Source organism: Oncorhynchus nerka, linkage group LG11 (assembly GCF_034236695.1).
Source record: "Oncorhynchus nerka isolate Pitt River linkage group LG11, Oner_Uvic_2.0, whole genome shotgun sequence".
NCBI classification, from domain to species: domain Eukaryota; kingdom Metazoa; phylum Chordata; class Actinopteri; order Salmoniformes; family Salmonidae; genus Oncorhynchus; species Oncorhynchus nerka.
In genome coordinates, this window is record NC_088406.1 from 10623921 (window position 1) to 10641420 (window position 17500).

The following is a 17500-nucleotide window of genomic DNA, read 5'->3' on the forward strand; positions in this document are numbered from 1 at the left end:
CAGAGAGAAGAAGAACAAAGAGAGTAAGGAGAGAGGATGACAGAGTAAGACAGAGAGAAGAAGAACAAAGAGAGTAAAGAGAGAGTAAGACAGAGAGGGAAAAGACAGGAAGCAGAAGTTAAGACAAGGTGCTCACTGTTCTGTCTGTCTCTCTCACCCTCTTTCTCTCTCCTAAACTCTCTCCACTTCTCACTGTCACACCCTCCCCTCCACCTACTTCTCCCCATCTCTCCCTCCTTCCCTCTGTCTCCTCTCAGTGTGGGCGTGTGTTTTCATTTCATGCATGGTGCTCAGCTGAGGGTGATGTAATTAAAGCCTATTATAGCCTGGGCCAGAGTGATGATGCTGATGAGGCTTTAAATTAGAGAGAGAACACTAATGGATGGCTCAAGTCACTATGGGTTAGGAGACACCAGGCTACAGTACAGTCTCAGTCTCTATCTGTCCTTCCTTCCTTCCTTCTTTCTTTCCTTCCTTCCTTCCTTCCTTCCTTCCTTCCTTCCTTCCTTCCTTCCTTCCTTCCTTCCTTCCTTCCTTCCTTCCTTCCTTCCTTCCTTCCTTCCTTCCTTCCTTCCTTCCTTCCTTCCTGCCTTCCTCCATTCCTTCCTTCCTTCCTTCCTTCCTTCTCCCTCTCTCGCCTCTCTCTCCTTCCTTCTCTCTCTCCTTCTCTCACTCTCCTCTCTATTTCTCTCTTTCTCTCTCTCTCTTTCTCTCTTTCTCTCTTTCTCTCTCTCTCTCTCTCTCTCTCTCCCCCTCTCTCTCTCTCTCTCTCTCTCTCTCTCTCCTCCCTCTTTCTCTCTCTCTCCCCCTCAAGTTCCCTCTTTCACAGAACTGATGCAGGTCTTTATGACGTTATTCAAGTGGCCATGTCTTTGACATCCTGTTATTTATGATACAGCTAATGAAGGCTCGTGTGACATCTCTGTCGTGGCAGTTTGTTGTGTCATCTGACGTTATTCATGTGGCCATGTCTTTGACATTCTGTTAGTTATGATACAGCTAATGAAGGCTCGTGTGACATCTCTGTCGTGGCAGTTTGTTGTGTCATCTGACGTTATTCATGTGGCCATGTCTTTGACATTCTGTTAGTTATGATACAGCTAATGAAGGCTCGTGTGACATCTCTGTCGTGGCAGTTTGTTGTGTCATCTGACGTTGTTCTGGATCGTGACGAACCGCCTCATAGTCCTTAACCTCTTAGAGCTAATTCCCTACTTTTTCAATTTCCGCCCGAAAACATACCCAAATCTAACAGCCTGTAGCTCATGCACAGAACCAAGGATATGCATATTCTTGGTACCATTTGAAAGAAAACACTCTGAAGTTTGTGTAAATGTGAATTGAATGTAGGAGAATATTAACACAATAGATCTGGTTTAGATAAACAATGAAAAAAAACATTTGTTTTTTATTTTTATTTTTGTATCATCTTTAAAATGAACAAGATAAAACAATTTCAGTGAAAAACATAAGAGGGCAACAGTACCACAACAGTATTTAATTTGTATGTCGCTCTGGATAAGAGTGTCTGCTAAATGACTTAAATGTAAATGTAAATAATTTGCAAATAAATTCATAAAAAATCCTACAATGTGATTTTCTGGATTTTTTTTCTCATTTTGAAGTGTACCTATGATGGTAATTACAGGCCTTTCTCATCTTTTTAAGTGGGTGAACTTGCACAATTGGTGGCTGACTAAATACTTTTTTGCCCCACTGTATTTACACACTTTCAATATTTGGAAGACCCTCAGTCCTCTATCAAATCAAATGTATTTATATAGCCCTTCGTACATCAGCTAATATCTCAAAGTGCTGTACAGAAACCCAGCCTAAAACCACAAACAGCAAGCAATGCAGGTGTAGAAGTGGCTAGGAAAAACTCCCTAGAAAGGCCTAAACCTAGGAAGAAATCTAGAGAGGAACCAGGCTATGAGGGGTGGCCAGTCCTCTTCTGGCTGTGTCGGGTGGAGATTATAACAGAACATGGCTGAGATTTTCAAACGTTCATAGATGACCAGCATGGTCAAATAATAATAATTGCAGTAGTTGTAGAGGATGCAGCAGGACAGCACCTCAATAGTAAATATGAACAGTTTAGGGTTCCATAGACGCAGGCAGAACAGTTGAAACTGGAACAGCAGCAAGGCCGGGTGGACTGGGGACAGCAAGGAGTCATCATGCCAGGTAGTCCTGATGCATGGTCCTAGGGCTCAGGTCCTCCGAGAGAGAGAAAGAAAGAGAGAAAGAGAGAATTAGAGAGAGCATACTTAAATTCACACAGGACACCGGATAAGACAGGAGAAGTACTCCAGATATGACAAACTGACCCTAGCCCCCCGACACATAAACTACTGCAGCATAGATACTGGAGGCTGAGATAGGAGTGGTCAGGAGACACTGTGGCCCCATCCGATGAGACCCCCGGACAGGGCCAAACAGGCAGGATATAACCCCACCCACTTTGTCAAAGCTCTACACAATATTCTTCTGCTGATGCCAGGTGCCATAGCAGTCTCTTTCTGCTGTAAAACAGAGGGTCACCAAGCATGTGGTGCAGGTGATGGGGGACCTCATTCTGCAAAGAACACAGCGACGCCTCCATGCTGTGCCCTTTTGGCCCTGAGGCACATCCATGCCTGCAGAAATAAATTTGGGCAGATGAACACCACTTGTGGCAGGAGCTGGATGAACCAGTTTCAGTGGGGGATGGACACCTTGGCACTGGGGGCTCCCATTCGGAGTCAGTGTCACTGTGAAAGAAAATGTTCAGTTAGAATAATATCACATATGAGTATCAACAGGTATAATAAACAGATATATATATATATATATATATATATATATATATATATATATAGTACAGGGAACATAAGGTTGAATATATTATGACAGACCAGCTAGATCTACTGTCTTTATTATATTACAACAGACCAGCTGTATCTACGGTCTCCATTTCACTTTGGCCATTGTTGTGGGCCTGCTCTCCCCTCAACAGCCTCAAATAGGCTATTTCATGTGGGTTGGGGTGGGGCGGCAGGCACACGCATCTCACATTTCATGACATTACACGTTTATATATTGCTTCTAAAATGTAAAAAAAATCACAAATAATATTTTATATTATTAATTTCAAACAAGGGCATTGGCATGATAAGAACATACCAGTCCAAAAGGATGTCCTCTCCCGTTCAAAAAATATTCCTCCACTTGGGAATCAAATCAAATCAAATGTATTTATATAGCCCTTCGTACATCAGCTGATATCTCAAAGTGTTGTACAGAAACCCAGCCTAAAACCCCAAACAGCAAGCAATGCAGGTGTAGAAGCACGGTGGCTAGGAAAAACTCCCTAGAAAGGCCAAAACCTAGGAAGAAACCTAGAGAGGAACCAGGCTATGTGGGGTGGCCAGTCCTCTTCTGGCTGTGCCGGGTGGAGATTATAACAGAACATGGCCAAGATGTTAAAATGTTCATAAATGACCAGCATGGTCGAATAATAATAAGGCAGAACAGTTGAAACTGGAGCAGTAGCACGGCCAGGTGGACTGGGGACAGCAAGGAGTCATCATGTCAGGTAGTCCTGGGGCATGGTCCTAGAGCTCAGGTCCTCCGAGAGAGAGAAAGAAAGAGAGAATTAGAGAGAGCATATGTGGGGTGGCCAGTCCTCTTCTGGCTGTGCCGGGTATCGCTAAATGAATCGTCCTATAACAATCTCTGTCTCACTTTCCCATTCAATTTATATATTTTTTTTGAGTACATCTGAATATCTAGACTTAGATTTAGCTTTCCTTGACTTAGTCGCCATGATGATTGATATATAAACATCTGAATCTGCGCGTTTACCAAACAATGCAGTGCGTAATATGTGTTTCTCCTTCCGGTATGAAACTTCAATAGCGAATGACTCACTTTAAGCTGGAGCTTACCACATGGGTTGGTCTGGCAACACATAAACATGACCTATTGCCGTTTACCTCAGCTCATTGGCTATCTATCCAGCTAGATTTCAAGACGATCAGTGGTCATTGGGTTAAAATACAGTCAATCAACGAAACAGCGGGCAAATCATTTGTGCACAATGATGTCACTACTTGTTATCTTCAAATCGGTTTCTTTCAGTCAATACGTCCCATGAAATGGCCCATCAGGTTTGATTGTGTTACAAACAAACCAGTTGATTGCAGTGAAACCAAACATGACTGGAAAAGTATTGTTCTGTGGGGGTTATTTACCTGGAATGTGTCGTCGAAAATGGAATGAGACGGAACACACAAGCGGTTGACAAAATGTTTCGTGTTAGGCTACAAAAAACGGATTTTATCAAACAAAAGATCATTCATTGTGTAACAATGAGCATTGGGATTGCAAACAGACGAAGATCGTCAAAGATAAACAATTTATTTTAATGCAGTTTGTTATTATGTTACACCTGTGCTGATTGAAATGGTTGTTTTTTATGGGGCTCTATACTCAGATAATCGCATCGTATTCTTTCGCAGTAAATCCTTTTTTAAATCTGACAACGCAGTTGGATTAGCAAGATTCTAGGCTTCGATACATGTGAGACACTTGTATTGTCATGAATGTTTAATATGACTATTTATGTAGCGATCACCGTATGTTGTGGAATTTCAGCCCGCAACCGGGTTCCGTGCTCAGAGAGGTTAACAAAGACGGAGACAAATAAAGAAATATCAAACATATAACCCAGCCATTTTTCCAGCCAAAGAGAGGAGTCACAAAAAGCACAAATAGAGATGAAATTAATCACTAACCTTTGATGATCTTCATCAGATGACACTCATAGGACTTCATGTTACACAATACATGTATGTTTTGTTCATATATTACGGTGAGGGAAAAAAGTATTTTATCCCCTGCTGATTTTGTACGTTTACCCGCTGATAAAGATTTGATCAGTCTATAACTTTAATGGTAGGTTTATTTGAATAGTGAGAGACAGAATAACTACAAAAAAATCCAGAAAAAAAACGCATGTCAAAAATGTTATAAATTGATTTGCATTAATGAGGAAAATAAGTATTTGACCTATCTGCAAAACACGACTTAGTACTTGGTGTATTGGTATATCCAAAAATCATATTTTACATTGGCGTGTTACGTTCAGTAGTTCCAAAACATGCAGTGATATTGCAGAGAGCCACATGAATTCACAGAAATACTCATTATAAATGTTTGATGAAAATTCAAGTGTTATGCATGGACCTTTAGATACAGTTCTCCTTAATGCAACCGTTGTGTCAGATTTCAAAAAAACTTCACGGAAAAAGCATAATCTGAGAACGGCACTCAGAGCCCAAAACATCCAAAAGAAATATCTGCCATGTTGCGCAGTCAACATTAATCATAAATATAATTATAAATATTCACTTACCTTTGATGATCTTCATCAGAATGCACTCCCAGGAATCGCAGTTCCACATTAAATGTTTTTTTTTGTTCGAAAATGTACATCATTTTTGTCCATTTATGTCCAAATAGCTTCTTTTGTTAGGGCATTTGGTTAAAAAAATCCAAAAGCGTGTTCATGTCGTCAGACGAAAAGTTCAAAAAGTTATATAACAGGTCGAAGAAACTTGTCAAACTATGTATAGAATCAATCTTTAGGATGTTTTTATTATACATGTTCAATAATGTTCCAACCGGAGAATTCCATTGTCTGTAGAAAAGCAATGGAACGAGAGCTACCTCTCAAGTGAAAGCGCGTGCCTGAGAACTAGGTTGAAGGCAGACCCCTTAGTCAAACAGCTCCCATCCGGCCCCCCTTCACATGAGCAGCCTGAAACAGCGTTCTAAAGACAGTTCACTTCTAGTGGAAGCCTTAGGAAGTGCAAAATAACCAATATCCCACTGTGTCAATAGGTTTTAGAACAGTTTTAGAACAAACAGTTTTAGAAACTTCAGAGGGCCCCCCCCCATAGAACCACCAAGGACCCCGGAACACCAGACCAACCAACCAAAACAATACAAATGTAAATATTCAACAAAATATACATAAACAAAAATAAAATCCTGCCCCAGCCAACCTCGTCCTCTCCAGACCTCAGCCAACCTCGTCCTCTCCAGACCTCAGCCAACCTCGTCCTCCCTAGACCTCAGCCAACCTCGTCCTCCCCAGACCTCAGCCAATCTCGTCCTCCCCAGACCTCAGCCTACCTAGTCCTCCCCAGACCTCATAGAACCACCAAGGACCCCGGAACACCAGACCAACCAACCAAAACAATACAAATGTAAATATTCAACAAAATATACATAAACAAAAATAAAATCCTGCCCCAGCCAACCTCGTCCTCTCCAGACCTCAGCCAACCTCGTCCTCCCTAGACCTCAGCCAACCTCGTCCTCCCCAGACCTCAGCCAACCTCGTCCTCTCCAGACCTCAGCCAACCTCGTCCTCCCTAGACCTCAGCCAACCTCGTCCTCCCCAGACCTCAGCCAACCTCGTCCTCTCCAGACCTCAGCCAACCTCGTCCTCTCCAGACCCCAGCCAACCTCGTCCTCTCCAGACCTCAGCCAACCTCGTCCTCCCTAGACCTCAGCCAACCTCGTCCTCCCCAGACCTCAGCCAATCTCGTCCTCCCCAGACCTCAACCAACTTTGTCCTCCCCAGACCCCAGCCAACCTCGTCCTCTCCAGACCTCAGCCAACCTCGTCCTCCCCAGACCTCAGCCAACCTCGTCCTCCCCAGACCTCAGCCAACCTCGTCCTCCACAGACCTCAGCCAACCTCGTCCTCCCCAGACCTCAGCCAACCTCGTCCTCCCCAGACCCCAGCCAACCTCGTCCTCCCCAGACCTCAGCCAACCTCGTCCTCCCCAGACCTCAGCCAACCTCGTCCTCCCCAGACCCCAGCCAACCTCGTCCTCCCCAGACCTCAGCCAACCTCGTCCTCCCCAGACCTCAGCCAACCTCGTCCTCCCCAGACCTCAGCCAACCTCGTCCGCCCCAGACCTCAGCCAACCACGTCCTCCCCAGACCCCAGCCAACCTCGTCCTCCCCAGACCTCAGCCAACCTCGTCCTCCCCAGACCTCAGCCAACCTCGTCCGTCCCAGACCTCAGCCAACCTCGTCCTCCCCAGACCCCAGCAACCTTTAATGAGGGATGGAAAAAACAAGGACAGCAGGGAACAGAAGACAAGAGCGACAGGACAAGAGGACAACACAAAACACCCAGGCTAACTCTTACTGCAGATAGAATACAACAGACTGGCTCCCAGGCTAACTCTTACTGCAGATAGAATACAACAGACTGGCTCCCAGGCTAACTCTTACTGCAGATAGAATACAACAGACTGGCTCCCAGGCTAACTCTTACTGCAGATAGAATACAACAGACTGGCTCCCAGGCTAACTCTTACTGCAGATAGAATACAACAGACTGGCTCCCAGGCTAACTCTTACTGCAGATAGAATACAACAGACTGGCTCCCAGGCTAACTCTTACTGCAGATAGAATACAACAGACTGGCTCCTAGGCTAACTCTTTCTGTCTCACTTTCCCTGTTCTCTTGTTCTGTCTTTCTCTCTTTCTGTCTCCCTTTCTCTAAGTCTTGTTCTTTCTCTATCTGTATTTTACTCCTCTTCACTCCTCACCTAGGATAGTCCGCATAGTCCAATATAGATGCTCTGCAGATGGTCATACCTAAAACAAACTGTTGATAAGGAACTGACTATCTGTTGTTAGCGGGTGATGTTACTCTTCAATAACACAGACCCCAAGACAAATCAGGGGGGGGTTGTTTATTCAAAGAGGACAAATCATAATCACTGTTATGCTGAGAGGTAGTTGTTCATTCTCCCCTGTCCTCAGTGATTCTCTCCGCAGGACAAAGGGACAGGATGTAGTTTTATAACCCAACTCTAGCCTGTGGTTGACCAATTAGAACTCCTTGCAATACAACTTGGCCAATAGCCAAATAACAAGTATCCTGTTTCAGGCTCAATGCCTAGACAAATTCCTCCCATGTCTAAGACCCATTGATAATTAATTTCCTATTCCAGAAAAAACACTATTTCCATTGATCATTAATTCCCTCTTGACCTTTAGTCCTCCGCATTGTGTATTTATTTTCAAAATATTCATACACTGTTGATAAGCAACTAATTGCTATGGTTACGATTAGGATTTGGGTAAGGTTAAGAACAAGGTTTAAAATAAGGGTTAGGGTGAGGGTTAAGGTTAGGGTTAGGATAATGGTTAAGGTTAGGGTTAGGGCTAGGGTTAGTAGATAGTTAGTTGAAATGTTACTGAACATCTACAGATGGGCTATTCAAATGAAGTGTTACCTTTGTCCTCTAAGACTGGTTGAATATCTCCGACATCTTTAAACACCGATATTGTCTCCCTACAGCCGGTCCCCATGTTCTCTGTGACGCCCAGCCTTGCCTCTAATGCCAGTGCTGTCGTGGCCGCTGCGTTTAACCCCTACCTGGGCCCGGTGTCGCCCGGCCTGATGCCCACTGAGATCATGTCCAGCGCCCCGGTCCTGGTGACCAGTAACCCCAACGTCTCCATGCCCTCTGCTGCTGCTGCTGCCGCTGCACAGAAACTCATGAGGACAGACAGACTGGAGGTGAGTAGTTCAAATAATTACACATAAACACTGACTCAACCTGCTGTTCTTCTCTGCACTCTAGCACTTGATTTATCAAAAACACAACACGCACGGACTGCAACTGGCAGTCAATGAGGACTGAATATCTTTCACCAAAGTCGATTTTCTATTCTGGGCTTGTGTCTTTTACATTACTAAATGGCAGAGTTGAAAAGTGATGCGTAAACAGTTACATTATGTATCTAATACACAGCAGTTACAGTAACTACATCTCTGTTACCGTAATATATTCATGATGTCAGTCTGTGACAGTAACTACATCTCTGTTACCGTAATATATTCCTGATGTGTCAGTCTGTTACAGTAACTACATCTCTGTTACCGTAATATATTCCTGATGTGTCAGTCTGTTACAGTAACTACATCTCTGTTACCGTAATATATTCCTGATGTGTCAGTCTGTTACAGTAACTAAACCTCTGTTACCGTAATATATTCATGACGTGTCAGTCTGTTACAGTAACTAAACCTCTGTTACCGTAATATATTCCTGATGTGTCAGTCTGTTACAGTAACTACATCTCTGTTACCGTAATATATTCATGATGTCAGTCTGTTACAGTAACTACATCTCTGTTACCGTAATATATTCATGATGTGTCAGTCAGTTACAGTAACTACATCTCTGTTACCGTAATATATTCATGATGTGTCAGTCTGTTACAGTAACTACATCTCTGTTACTGTAATATAGTCATGATGTGTCAGTCTGTTACAGTAACTGCATCTCTGTTACCGTAATATATTCATGATGTGTCAGTCTGTTACAGTAACTACATCTCTGTTACCGTAATATATTCCTGATGTGTCAGTCTGTTACAGTAACTAAACCTCTGTTACCGTAATATATTCATGACGTGTCAGTCTGTTACAGTAACTAAACCTCTGTTACCGTAATATATTCCTGATGTGTCAGTCTGTTACAGTAACTAAACCTCTGTTACCGTAATATATTCATGATGTCAGTCTGTTACAGTAACTACATCTCTGTTACTGTAATATATTCCTGATGTGTCAGTCTGTTACAGTAACTACATCTCTGTTACCGTAATATATTCATGATGTGTCAGTCTGTTACAGTAACTACATCTCTGTTACCGTAATATATTCCTGATGTGTCAGTCTGTTACAGTAACTAAACCTCTGTTACCGTAATATATTCCTGATGTGTCAGTCTGTTACAGTAACTACATCTCTGTTACCGTAATATATTCATGATGTCAGTCTGTTACAGTAACTAAATCTCTGTTACCGTAATATAGTAATAATTTATCAGTCTGTTACAGTAACTAACTTTCTGTTACAGTAATATAGTAAGAATTTATCAGTCTGTTACAGTAACCAAACCTCTGTTACCGTAATATATTCATGACGTGTCAGTCTGTTACAGTAACTAAACCTCTGTTACCGTAATATATTCCTGATGTGTCAGTCTGTTACAGTAACTACATCTCTGTTACCGTAATATATTCATGATGTCAGTCTGTTACAGTAACTACATCTCTGTTACCGTAATATATTCATGATGTGTCAGTCAGTTACAGTAACTACATCTCTGTTACCGTAATATATTCATGATGTGTCAGTCTGTTACAGTAACTACATCTCTGTTACTGTAATATAGTCATGATGTGTCAGTCTGTTACAGTAACTGCATCTCTGTTACCGTAATATATTCATGATGTGTCAGTCTGTTACAGTAACTACATCTCTGTTACCGTAATATATTCCTGATGTGTCAGTCTGTTACAGTAACTAAACCTCTGTTACCGTAATATATTCATGACGTGTCAGTCTGTTACAGTAACTAAACCTCTGTTACCGTAATATATTCCTGATGTGTCAGTCTGTTACAGTAACTAAACCTCTGTTACCGTAATATATTCATGATGTCAGTCTGTTACAGTAACTACATCTCTGTTACTGTAATATATTCCTGATGTGTCAGTCTGTTACAGTAACTACATCTCTGTTACCGTAATATATTCATGATGTGTCAGTCTGTTACAGTAACTACATCTCTGTTACCGTAATATATTCCTGATGTGTCAGTCTGTTACAGTAACTAAACCTCTGTTACCGTAATATATTCCTGATGTGTCAGTCTGTTACAGTAACTACATCTCTGTTACCGTAATATATTCATGATGTCAGTCTGTTACAGTAACTAAATCTCTGTTACCGTAATATAGTAATAATTTATCAGTCTGTTACAGTAACTAACTTTCTGTTACAGTAATATAGTAAGAATTTATCAGTCTGTTACAGTAACCAAACCTCTGTTATCGTAATGTACTCATTAGACTTATTAAGGAAACAGAGGGATGCAAATTAGCATAACTATCGCTTCCCACACATCATTAGCCCTGTCATTATCACTCACACACACACACTGACACACACACACACACACACACACACACACACACACACACACACACACACACACACACACACACACACACACTGGCACACGCTAGCACACACACACCACAAACTAGCACACACACACACACCATCGTATCCGATGATGACTTCCACTTCTGAGTTAACAGAGAGTCCAATCCGTGATCCACAAACTTTAATGCAGATGGGTCCTACGTAGTCTGTGTTGGCGGGGGCAGACATGGTTGTCTCCTGAGCTGTTCTTGCTGTCTCTTGTGCTCCTCTCCTCCTCCTACCTCTTTACACCGCTCTGGCAGAGCTGCCTCCAGGTGGAACTGTTGGCAGCGGAGTCCTCTAGGTCTTGTGCTCCTCTCCTCCTCCTACCTCTTTACACCATTCTGGCAGAGCTGCCTCCAGGTGGAACTGTTGGCAGCGGCGTCCTCTAGGTCTTGTGCTCCTCTCCTCCTCCTACCTCTTTACACCGCTCTGGCAGAGCTGCCTCCAGGTGGAACTGTTGGCAGCGGCGTCCTCTAGGTCTTGTGCTCCTCTCCTCCTCCTACCTCTTTACACCATTCTGGCAGAGCTGCCTCCAGGTGGAACTGTTGGCAGCGGCGTCCTCTAGGTCTTGTGCTCCTCTCCTCCTCCTACCTCTTTACACCATACAGGCAGAGCTGCCTCCAGGTGGAACTGTTGGCAGCGGCGTCCTCTAGGTCTTGTGCTCCTCTCCTCCTCCTACCTCTTTACACCGTTCTGGCAGAGCTGCCTCCAGGTGGAACTGTTGGCAGCGGCGTCCTCTAGGTCTTGTGCTCCTCTCCTCCTCCTACCTCTTTACACCTTTCTGGCAGAGCTGCCTCCAGGTGGAACTGTTGGCAGCGGCGTCCTCTAGGTCTTGTGCTCCTCTCCTCCTCCTACCTCTTTACACCATTCTGGCAGAGCTGCCTCCAGGTGGAACTGTTGGCAGCGGCGTCCTCTAGGTCTTGTGCTCCTCTCCTCCTCCTACCTCTTTACACCATTCTGGCAGAGCTGCCTCCAGGTGGAACTGTTGGCAGCGGCGTCCTCTAGGTCTTGTGCTCCTCTCCTCCTCCTACCTCTTTACACCATTCTGGCAGAGCTGCCTCCAGGTGGAACTATTGGCAGCGGCGTCCTCTAGGTCTTGTGCTCCTCTTCTCCTCCTACCTCTTTACACCGCTCTGGCAGAGCTGCCTCCAGGTGAAACTGTCGGCAGCGGCGTCCTCTAGGTCTTGTGCTCCTCTCCTCCTCCTACCTCTTTACACCGTTCTGGCAGAGCTGCCTCCAGGTGGAACTGTTGGCAGCGGCGTCCTCTAGGTCTTGTGCTCCTCTCCTCCTCCTACCTCTTTACACCATTCTGGCAGAGCTGCCTCCAGGTGGAACTGTTGGCAGCGGCGTCCTCTAGGTCTTGTGCTCCTCTCCTCCTCCTACCTCTTTACACCATTCTGGCAGAGCTGCCTCCAGGTGGAACTGTTGGCAGCGGCGTCCTCTAGGTCTTGTGCTCCTCTCCTCCTCCTACCTCTTTACACCATTCTGGCAGAGCTGCCTCCAGGTGGAACTGTTGGCAGCGGCGTCCTCTAGGTCTTGTGCTCCTCTCCTCCTCCTACCTCTTTACACCATTCTGGCAGAGCTGCCTCCAGGTGGAACTATTGGCAGCGGCGTCCTCTAGGTCTTGTGCTCCTCTTCTCCTCCTACCTCTTTACACCGCTCTGGCAGAGCTGCCTCCAGGTGAAACTGTCGGCAGCGGCGTCCTCTGGGTCTTGTGGGATTGATGTTGCACTTCTTCAGCAACGTTTCTAGATGGCCCATGTATCGCTTCGTCTGCCCCCCCTACAGACCGCAGGCCAGGGTGTAGCTGCCCACCCTACAGACCGCAGGCCAGGGTGTAGCTGTCCCCCCTACAGACCGCAGGCCAGGGTGTAGCTGCCCCCACAGACCGCAGGCCAAGGTGTAGCTGCCCACCCTACAGACCGCAGGCCAGGGTGTAGCTGCCCCCCACTAGACCGCGGTTTGTAGGGGGGGGGGGGGGCAGCTACACCCTGGCCTGCGGTCTGTAGAAGGGGCCAGCTACACCTTGGCCTGCGGTCTGTAGGGGGGGCCAGCTACACCCTGCGCCATTCTTTCTTTCTTACTGTTTGATACTTGTTAAGGTGAAGTCAGGAGTAAACAGGCGCAAACAGGTGCACTTTTATTCCATTCAACAATAGGCACAAAAAATGACATAAGTGCCCAAAAACACAGAACATGAACTATAAAAGTATCGCGCGTGAACATACACCGTTTAACAATGAACACACAAAGACATGATGGGGAACAGAGGACTAAATACATGTAGATTGATTGGGGCATGAAAACCAGGTGTGTAATGGAACAAGACAAAACAAATGGACGTATGACAAATGGAGTGGCGATGGCTGGACAGCCGGTGACGTCGATCGCCGAACGAACAAGGAGAGGAGCCGAATTTGGCGGAAGTCGTGACAATACTGGAGTTTAGCCGGTATCATACGGTGATGTGTCCAGCATTCTGCATCCCTCATGGGACGTGTCAGCAGGACGTCATTAGTGTCATCTATGATGTAGCCGATCAGGTGCTATTGTTTGGAGCGTGGGAGCATCCATGATGTTTTATATTTGTTCTTCTGCTGGAACAAGGTGTTTGTGACAATGAGGTCACATAGAGTTAGCAGTCTTATGCCGTTCTCATTGACCTGGCCAACACCATGCCTACCCAGGACTCCGACTCCACATCCTGTTGTTCTGTCCCACCCTAGTGTTGAAGTAACCCAGCAGAAATATCTCATCTACTGACTGGTAGAAGCAGTCCTTTGCCTCATTTTCAGAAGAGTAGCATAACGCATCTTGGCTAGGGGGATATGGAGAGACATGAGTCTTTTACTTATGCCGACAGGTGTTTCAGTGAGGCTGGGTAGAAAGTGGTTCTTATTTTCCAGTCCCACACCGTGCTGATGTTGTCCACCTGGAGGGTAACCTTTCCAGAAGAAGTTGCAACCTTCTCCCTCCTCTTTCAGGGAACTTTCATCCAGGATTCTGGTCTCATTCAGGGCAGCTATCAAAGCTGTTCTCCAATGGGGTCTGTTTCTATTATCGTCCAAAAGAGGTCTGATGTTTATTTTTTTCTTTAGAATTTTTCGACCGCTGAGTGGAACTCTGATAGGTGCGGTAGCCTATCCAGGACAAAGTGAACGGGAAATTCTTAGGCTACCTTTTCTAGGCCTCTCCCCAGCTGGGGTGAGCAGTGTGGCTCCTAAGGCCACCTTTTCTAGGCCTCTCCCCAGCTGGGGTGAGCAGTGTGGCTCCTAATGCTACCTTTTCTAGGCCTCTCCCCAGCTGGGGTGAGCAGTGTGGCTCCTAAGGCTACCTTTTCTAGGCCTCTCCCCAGCTGGGGTGAGCAGTGTGGCTCCTAAGGCTACCTTTTCTAGGCCTCTCCCCAGCTGGGGTGAGCAGTGTGGCTCCTAAGGCTACCTTTTCTAGGCCTCTCCCCAGCTGGGGTGAGCAGTGTGGCTCCTAAGGCTACCTTTTCTAGGCCTCTCCCCAGCTGGGGTGAGCAGTGTGGTTCCTAAGGCTACCTTTTCTAGGCCTCTCCCCAGCTGGGGTGAGCAGTGTGGCTCCTAAGGCTACCTTTTCTAGGCCTCTCCCCAGCTGGGGTGAGCAGTGTGGCTCCTAAGGCTACCTTTTCTAGGCCTCTCCCCAGCTGGGGTGAGCAGTGTGGCTCCTAAGGCTACCTTTTCTAGGCCTCTCTCCAACTGGGGTGAGCAGTGTGGCTCCTAAGGCTACCTTTTCTAGGCCTCTCCCCAGCTGGGGTGAGCAGTGTGGCTCCTAAGGCTACCTTTTCTAGTCCTCTCCCCAGCTGGGGTGAGCAGTGTGGCTCCTAAGGCTACCTTTTCTAGGCCTCTCCCCAGCTGGGGTGAGCAGTGTGGCTCCTAAGGCTACCTTTTCTAGGCCTCAGCTGGGGTGAGCAGTGTGGCTCCTAAGGCTACCTTTTCTAGGCCTCTCCCCAGCTGGGGTGAGCAGTGTGGCTCCTAAGGCTACCTTTTCTAGGCCTCAGCTGGGGTGAGCAGTGTGGCTCCTAAGGCTACCTTTTCTAGGCCTCTCCCCAGCTGGGGTGAGCAGTGTGGCTCCTAAGGCTACCTTTTCTAGGCCTCTCCCCAGCTGGGGTGAGCAGTGTGGCTCCTAAGGCTACCTTTTCTAGGCCTCTCCCCAACTGGGGTGAGCAGTGTGGATCCTAAGGCTACCTTTTCTAGGCCTCTCCCCAGCTGGGGTGAGCAGTGTGGCTCCTAAGGCTACCTTTTCTAGGCCTCTCCCCAGCTGGGGTGAGCAGTGTGGCTCCTAAGGCTACCTTTTCTAGGCCTCTCCCCAGCTGGGGTGAGCAGTGTGGCTCCTAAGGCTACCTTTTCTAGGCCTCAGCTGGGGTGAGCAGTGTGGCTCCTAAGGATACCTTTTCTAGGCCTCTCTCCAACTGGGGTGAGCAGTGTGGCTCCTAAGGCTACCTTTTCTAGGCCTCTCCCCAGCTGGGGTGAGCAGTGTGGCCCCTAAGGCTACCTTTTCTAGGCCTCTCCCCAGCTGGGGTGAGCAGTGTGGCTCCTAAGGCTACCTTTTCTAGGCCTCTCCCCAGCTGGGGTGAGCAGTGTGGCTCCTAAGGCTACCTTTTCTAGGCCTCTCCCCAGCTGGGGTGAGCAGTGTGGCTCCTAAGGCTACCTTTTCTAGGCCTCTCCCCAGCTGGGGTGAGCAGTGTGGCTCCTAAGGCTACCTTTTCTAGGCCTCTCCCCAGCTGGGGTGAGCAGTGTGGCTCCTAAGGCTACCTTTTCTAGGCCTCTCCCCAGCTGGGGTGAGCAGTGTGGCTCCTAAGGCTACCTTTTCTAGGCCTCTCCCCAGCTGGGGTGAGCAGTGTGGCTCCTAAGGCTACCTTTTCTAGGCCTCAGCTGGGGTGAGCAGTGTGGCTCCTAAGGCTACCTTTTCTAGGCCTCTCCCCAGCTGGGGTGAGCAGTGTGGCTCCTAAGGCTACCTTTTCTAGGCCTCTCCCCAGCTGGGGTGAGCAGTGTGGCTCCTAAGGCTACCTTTTCTAGGCCTCTCCCCAACTGGGGTGAGCAGTGTGGCTCCTAAGGCTACCTTGTCTAGGCCTCTCCCCAGCTGGGGTGAGCAGTGTGGCTCCTAAGGCTACCTTTTCTAGGCCTCTCCCCAGCTGGGGTGAGCAGTGTGGCTCCTAAGGCTACCTTTTCTAGGCCTCTCCCCAGCTGGGGTGAGCAGTGTGGCTCCTAAGGCTACCTTTTCTAGGCCTCTCCCCAGCTGGGGTGAGCAGTGTGGCTCCTAAGGCTACCTTTTCTAGGCCTCTCCCCAGCTGGGGTGAGCAGTGTGGCTCCTAAGGCTACCTTTTCTAGGCCTCTCCCCAGCTGGGGTGAGCAGTGTGGCTCCTAAGGCTACCTTTTCTAGGCCTCTCCCCAGCTGGGGTGAGCAGTGTGGCTCCTAAGGCTACCTTTTCTAGGCCTCTCCCCAGCTGGGGTGAGCAGTGTGGCTCCTAAGGCTACCTTTTCTAGGCCTCAGCTGGGGTGAGCAGTGTGGCTCCTAAGGCTACCTTTTCTAGGCCTCTCCCCATCTGGGGTGAGCAGTGTGGCTCCTAAGGCTACCTTTTTTAGGCCTCTCCCCAGCTGGGGTGAGCAGTGTGGCTCCTAAGGCTACCTTTTCTAGGCCTCTCCCCAGCTGGGGTGAGCAGTGTGGCTCCTAAGGCTACCTTTTCTAGGCCTCAGCTGGGGTGAGCAGTGTGGCTCCTAAGGCTACCTTTTCTAGGCCCCAGCTGGGGTGAGCAGTGTGGCTCCCAAGGCTACCTTTTCTAGGCCTCAGCTGGGGTGAGCAGTGTGGCTCCTAAATAGGGCTGCTCAGTCACACAGGGGTCTGCCAAGGGCAGCTGCCACTCAATTCCCAGCTGCTGCCGACCATAATAGTCCTGTGCCGCTGGCATGTAGGGGGTCTGATTAAGTGGCACCCGGTGCATCCCCGCGTCATCAGACACTCCAAAGCTGCAAGACTTTAGCCCGGTTTCCGGTTGATGGCTTCACCGAGGTCAGAAGTGGATACCTGCCCAAAGGAAGTTATTTAAGGTGCCGCTGAGGGTGCGCAATTCCCAACAGCACTACTTCACTGTAGGAAGGTGCAATTTCAGTGGCAAGAGGGGAAATCCACGATTTCCAGTATCTTCCACAGGTGCAGGAGGCTGCCGAAACCCCAGTCTGTTGGCGTCTGCCTACCGTGCGTCGCCAGCACGCTGACTTTCTTTCAAGGTGTGCTCTCCTAGTCTTTGTCATAGCAGACTAACCCCCAAGGCAGCGGGACAGTGGTTGATGGCAGCCAGGTGTGCCTGTAAAGGACCATCTCTGGGGCCCACTGCTGCTCCCAGATCCCCTGCCGGTTAGCCTGGAGTTTCAAGAGAACCAGTTAACTTGTACCGCCGCA

The 17500-nt window shown here is 47.4% G+C and overlaps 1 protein-coding gene across 3 annotated transcripts in view; it reads left to right on the plus strand.

The window, feature by feature from the left end:
* The window catches only part of LOC115123641 (muscleblind-like protein 1), a 140196-nt gene that overhangs the window by 1234 nt on the left and 121462 nt on the right, over positions 1-17500 (plus strand). For all 3 annotated transcript variants that reach the window (XM_065024211.1, XM_065024212.1, XM_065024210.1), the window contains exon 2: positions 8375-8596. In XM_065024211.1, the coding sequence (XP_064880283.1) occupies positions 8375-8596 (222 nt within the window). The remainder of the gene's footprint in view (positions 1-8374; positions 8597-17500) is intronic.